The 6,547-nt window shown below is 37.0% G+C and overlaps 1 protein-coding gene and 1 pseudogene across 1 annotated transcript; both read left to right on the top strand.

Moving 5' to 3' along the window:
• The first annotated feature begins 214 nt into the window (after window positions 1–214).
• On the top strand, window positions 215–1,903 carry LOC103952239 (annotated as a pseudogene).
• A 1,344-nt stretch (window positions 1,904–3,247) lies between these two features.
• LOC103952240 lies at window positions 3,248–3,679 on the top strand. Its single transcript, XM_009363796.2, has one exon. It carries the CDS (start codon window positions 3,248–3,250, stop codon window positions 3,677–3,679), a length of 432 nt encoding a protein of 143 aa, XP_009362071.2.
• The last annotated feature ends 2,868 nt before the right edge of the window (window positions 3,680–6,547 follow it).

Raw genomic sequence — 6,547 nt, 5'->3', positions numbered from 1 at the left:
CTCACCTCCGACCCTAGGATTTACTCATTTACTCATAACCACCGTCCCTGATCGATCCTACTCCGCCGCCTTCATCATCATTCCTAACAGATCTCTCGTCATCATCCTTGTAAGAATGAAACTAGATCCGAGTCTGTATAAATCTTCCATTTTTTTCTCACTGGTTTTTTTATTGTAGGAGGTGTTTGAGATCTGCTATTTTCTTTTTTTCCCAATGGATTCTCGGAATTTCTGTGTTGTTTCCATGGATTCTCGAAATCCCTACAAGATAACGTTCAAGAAGCTCACAAGAAAAGAAGAAAAAAATACGCCCTCTCAAGACGCCATTGACGTCCCTCTATCTTCCTTTTCCTCTTTCTCGGGTTCGGATGATGAAACCCTTCAAACCCATTTCCAACCGAACGAGCTAGCGTATCACCCTGCAACTGCAGCAGCCAATGCCAATGTCGCGGCCATAGTGCATGACAATACTAACACCTCAATTTCGTCTCTGTTTGATCACCTGAACAATTTGGTGTCATTTCCATGGACATATCTGTTTAATCATCCACCTACAGTTTTGCCGTCTGTTGGCGTTTTCACTATGCAATGTGCCAATTGCTTCAAATGGAGGCTTGCTCTATCGAAGGAGAAGTACGAGGAGATTCGGAGCACATTCTGGAAGTGCCCTTTTACTGCGAAACCACACGCGAATGGCAGAATTTTGTTTCTTGTGATGACCCGGAAGACATTACTCAGGATGGAAGCAGGCTCTGGGCCATTAATAGGCCTAACATTGCTCAGCCCCCGCCCGGGTGGCAGCGATTGCTGAGGATCAGAGGTGAAGGAGGCACCCGATTCGCAGACGTGTATGTAATCTATGATGCAACATTATCATATTCATCAGCATTGCCAACATGCAACCTAGTTTTGTGACATGCCCATTTCACGATTTTGTGTATTCAGATACTATGAATCGCCATCAGGCAAGAAGCTTCGCTCTTCGGTGGAGATCCAGCAGTACGTTTTTGTGATTCTTGCTTAGTTTAGCTTGAATTTCACAATCATCATTTGGTTGATAGCTAATTAGCTATGCTGGTTTTGATATTTTCAAGTATTTGCTTCAACATCCTGAGTATCTAGATGCAGGGGTTAACATGTCACAGTTCTTATTTGTGACTCCGAAGCCTTTGCAGGAAAATTATGTGAGGAAGCATCCTGAGAATTATTCAAAGAAGCACCCTGCATATTTGACAAACTCTACTGATACTCCAAGACTTCTTGCACCTGGTGACGAAGGTATGACATTATGAATTCTTATGGAATGTGTGCTTATGTGCTTTTAGTTGCTTCATTTTAAGTGTGGCTTATGTTAGTGTTTTGCATCAGATCTTTATATAATGGCATGTTTAAAACCAAATTGTCGTCCTAATGAGTGGAAACGCTTCCACTGGTGCCCACTTGCTCAAGACTAAAGTATCTGTCAAGAAAACTAGGGAAGTGTTTGTTGGAAGGCCTTATGTATTTTGTAATATATTTTGGTTTTGCATTCTAGTGATTTACTTAATAGCTATGGTCTCTAAGGCACCTCGATAGAAAGCATGGTCAGTTAATGCGTTTGGAAATTCACACTTGATAATAATGTTGCAAAGTGTGATGTCCTTTCCATGTACTGTTCATTATGTTCCTGCATATCTATTTGGTTTTACGGAACTTTCTTGCTTCTTGGACATGACCGATACAATGACAATTAGTACAATGTCATGTATGAAAATGAGGGAGGGAATGAAGACTTTGAAAAGAGACCTTTGATTTTGGATGTCCTATTACTTCAGGGATGGTATCTTTCATTGCTTGCACAAAAAGAAATAATGACACAAAACTAATATTATTGTGTCTGTTTGCAGTAAATCCGGTAGCATAGGTTGCTCTAGCTAACGGTCCAGACTTGCAACCTCGTCGACTAGCACTCCCTCCTCTAAAATCAAGGGAACCTCTGTTTGATCCTTTGGTTTGACCAACAAAGAAGCGAGCAACGAACTCTAGCATCAAAGACTTACAAGGTTGATCCAAACATTAGCACATAGTCAAGTCCAGAGGGGCCTGATCAATCTTGAAACAGTACTTATCTACACAACTTCATCCAAATCGTCCTTATATGGTGACTGAATGTTCATTTAGTGTTTCCACCTCGTTTTGCTTGTTAGTACATAGTTATATACACTATATCTGGAGAAGAATTAGAAAGGTTTCCAACTCATTTGAGGAAGAAAAGAAAACGGAATTAAAGTTTTGTAGGCTTGATTTCCTGTGATATTTTTCTTTTTTTCTTTTTTTTTTCTTTTTAAAAAAAGGACATCCATATTGTATCAGCCATGTCAGATCCAAAGACGAACAAATTCACGTGTAAATGGATGGCGGGTATTTTTAGATGCACTTCAAAAGTGGCTTATGAAAAGATTTTTTGCTTTATGCGAGTATACCAGGTTTTTCATTTTTTCTCCTATTGAATTGACAAAGTCGTTGAGCAGTCAATCCGTCCTATTCAAGATTTTAATGAGTCAATCTTAGTCCAGTAAAGTCGATAGAGTAGGCAAATATATACCTACTCTCCTTTAACAGGCAGTATTATCTACTTAGGCCATCTCCAACCGAGGGCTAGCAAGAGGGCTCGTTTTAGCCCTCTGGCCCTTCAAGATCCTCTAAGATATTAATATTTTAATGAACAGTACAAGGCCATATTTGCCTCCATCTCCAACCGAGGGTCAGAGGGCTCGTTTTAGCCCTGTCACAAAAAACCATCTCCAACCGAGGGCCAAATGGCCATAAGGCCAAACACAATGTATTATTTAAAACTACAACTTAAATTCAAATCCAACGGCTAAGTGACGTCAGCATGACATCAGCTAGCCTTTGGATTTGAATTTTTCTTTTGCTATAAATAGGGTGGATATTGGGCTATAATTCACACATCTTTGAATTCAATCTATTTCAATTCAATCTTTTTGAATTCAAGTTTGCAATGAATTCCAACTTTGGATCCTCTTCGGATGCCAACTGGACGTCCTCATCTAATTCCAAATTGGAAGCAAAATGGGTGCAAATGAGATGAGAATATGAGTTATCTGATGAAGAAGTTCAAGTAAGGCGCAACAAACAAAACATAGCAGCAGCCATGGCTGTGGCCATGGTGTGTCAGCCAACTGAGGAACAACCTCAATGGGGTGGCTCTATTGCTGGTCGCTCTTACAAACCACGAAACAGAGAAATGTCACATGCCAATCTAATGAACAACTACTTCAACCCCAACTTGGTGTACACAGAAGAGGATTTCAGACATCGCCTCCAGATGAGGCGTCATGTCTTCGAGCGTTTACTTCGTTATGTCCAGCAGGTCAATCCATACTTTCAACAGAAACGGGATAGAGCAGGTCGCCCTAGTTTCTCACCTCATCAGAAGGTTACTATTACACTTCGAATGATGAACTATGGCTCCCCAGTTGATTCAATGGATGAAACCCATGGTATGTCTGAGTCTACATGCCTTGATACTCTTGAACAATTTTGTGACACAATTCTTCAGGTTTACAAAGACGAGTACCTTCGCGAGCCAAATCAAGAAGATCTGAATCGGCTTATTCACAAAGCTGAAGACCGTGGGTTTCCAAGCATGATTGAGTCATTAGACTGCATGCATTAAGATTGGAAGAACTGTCCCACTAGATGGCAAGGAGGCTTTAGCGGAAGGTTGAGAAAGCCAACTGTTATGTTAGAGGCGGTTGCCTCATATGACACATGAATTTGGCATGCTTTCTTTGGAGCCCTTGGATCCCAAAATGACATTATAGTTCTTGGGCATTCACCCCTCTTCAATAACTTGATGGAAGGTAAAGCACCTCAACTTGACTACTACATCAACAACCGTCAATACAATACGGGGTATTACTTGGCAGATGGCATCTACCCAAAGTGGGCGACACTTGTCCAAGCAATTCCAAACCCTAGGAATGACACAAAAAAGGTTGTTTACTTTACACCAAGAGGCATACCAGAAAGATGTTGAGAGAGCTTTCGGTATTCTACAAGCACGGTAGAAGATTATTAGCGAACCGGCAAGAGGGTGGAGTCGAGAAAATTTGGACTCCATCATGATGTCTTGCATCATATTACATAATATGATAGTGAGGATAAGCGAGATGGGTATATTGATGGAGAGTCCGATGACGACCAAGAAGATCCAAATAGTTCAAAAAGGGCTTGTGCAAAAATATATGATGGGCCTAATTTGCCTTTCAATCCAAGAACTAGTAGTATATCTATAAATGAGTACATGAGGCGCTATAGAATGATACGCTCTCGTGCCACAAACAAGAATCTACAACAGGATCTTGTTGCACATCTTTGGGCCAAAAGAAGCATAGAGTAGGCGTTTAAGTTTTATGTTGTTAAATGTTTTTTTAAATGTTGTTTAAGTTTCATGTTGTTAAATGTTTTTTTTTATGTTATATAATTTGTATGTTGGTTAATGTTATTTAATGTTGTTTCATATTGTTTAATGTTGTTTCATGTTACTTAATTTAATTTAATGTTGTATAATGGCTTAGGAAGTTATAGGAAAAAATATAATTTAAAAAAAAATATGAAACAAATTTTGTGAAATAGAAGTTATAGGATAAAAATAGAATTTAAAATAAAATAAAGCAAATTTTGTGAAATAGAAGTTATAAGAAAAAATGGAATTTAAAAAAACATGAAACAAATTTTGTAAAATAAAAGTTATAGAAAAAAATAGAATTTAAAAAAATATATTAAAAATAGAAGTTATAGGAAAAATTTTGTAAAAAAAAAAGTAATAATAAAACTATAAAATAAAAAAAAATAAAAAAGTCAATGCAACGACTAGCTGACGTCATCTAGCCGTTGCATTTGAATTTTTTTCTTAAGTATTCATGTTGGTTATAACCGACAGGAATACGTTTATATTAAATAATATAAATGTATTCTTGTCGGTTATAACTAACAGGAGAGCTGATTATTCTGGCCAGCCCCGGGCTGGCTGGCTGTATGCAGCCAGTCCTCCAGCCCTCTCCAATTCCGTAGGGTCCTCTTAGATTCCACAGCCCTCTGGCCTAGCCCTTGGTTGGAGACTGTTTTTGGGCTATTTTCAACCCTCTGACCCACTGGACCCTTCGGTTGAAGATGACCTTAAAAGCTGGATAGGTATACCAGATTCCACTAAGTTTTTTTTTTTTTTTTTTTTAACAATCGATATAATCTACACTTAAAAATGAGGAGTTAGCTTAATCTCACAATGAACCAGTAATAATGTGGTTCAAATTTACCTTTAATGAGAATCGCATTTAAAATCTCTTACTTATAAGTAAAAAATATATATTATTAAATTATAGTACGAAATGCCCGAATTCCAATTAGTTTGTATAGTATAATTTTGCCTGTTTTGTTTGCAGGATATGCTCAGCATCTCAAAAGGCCCAGGCAAATGAGATCCTTTCTTGATCCTAATCCATCTAATTTTCATGATCCATAAATTTGGATTTTTGAAATTTAATCTAACGATTAAAATTATTATAACTTTTAATGAGATCTTCTATTTGTAGCCGATCATTAAATCAAATTTTAAAGATCCAAATTTATGAATCATAAGGCTCAGGCCGAAGAAATCCGAGAGGATCCTTTCTGTAAAAAACATGTTGCTTGACGCACTTTGGACCCACTAATATTTTATTAAAATGAAACAAGTAATAGATATATAATATAATATATTGCGAATTGCCTCCATTTTGCCCTATCCTCGAGAAAGCGCGACGTTTAAAGACAAATGAACCAGCTAAAATGTCACATCAGCCACTAAAGTACAATTTTATCACACCAGCCAGCCTAGCCATTTCATTAAATACAGCTGTGTAAACAATTATTTTTAAATAATCAATGTCAAATCATGCTCGTTATCATCTCTAATTTAACATGCTAAATATAGTTTCTTAATAATTTATTAATTTTAAGTTTATACTTTAAATTTATTAGTTATTAAACTATTTTTGGATGTTTTTAAATCTCACTATTGAATTTGAATCAATTGTTCCAATTGAGGAACTGAGCCCCAATAAAAAAGTTGAAAGGGTGCTACATTTGGCCATCATGATACCTTTTTAGCCAAATAATGATCTTGTGGACTCCATAGGCAAGCATCGGTTAGAGTAAAATTTTTGGACAAATTAGGCCATTTTTTTATTTTTGAACATTTAACCCTCTCCATTGGGATGCCCTTAGTGAACGAAACTAAGAGCCTATCTAAAATTTACAAGTAGAATGGCTAAAAACGTTTACTTACTAAAAGTGTTTATGATTTGGTTTGGGCCACAAAATGAGCGTATTAGAGAAAAACTTGTTAAATAATAAGAAACACTTTCAAGTGGTCTTCCGGAAAAAAATACTTCCCAAGAGGAACCACTTGATTTTAAATAAAAAGTTCAAACACGTTTCTAATGAAAGTATTTACAGCAAAAACATTTATAAATTAAAGTGTTTCATTAAGAAGCTATCTAAA

Source organism: the organism of the source record quoted next, unplaced genomic scaffold (genome assembly GCF_019419815.1).
Source record: "Pyrus x bretschneideri cultivar Hongxiangsu unplaced genomic scaffold, Pyrus_bretschneideri_v1 Contig46, whole genome shotgun sequence".
NCBI classification, from domain to species: Eukaryota; Viridiplantae; Streptophyta; class Magnoliopsida; order Rosales; family Rosaceae; genus Pyrus; species Pyrus x bretschneideri.
This window is presented reverse-complemented; position numbering and strand designations above follow the sequence as displayed.

Excerpts from the sequence above, each read along its gene's own strand:
- LOC103952240 (XM_009363796.2), top strand. The coding sequence starts at position 3,248 with ATGTCACATGCCAATCTAATGAACAACTACTTCAACCCCAACTTGGTG.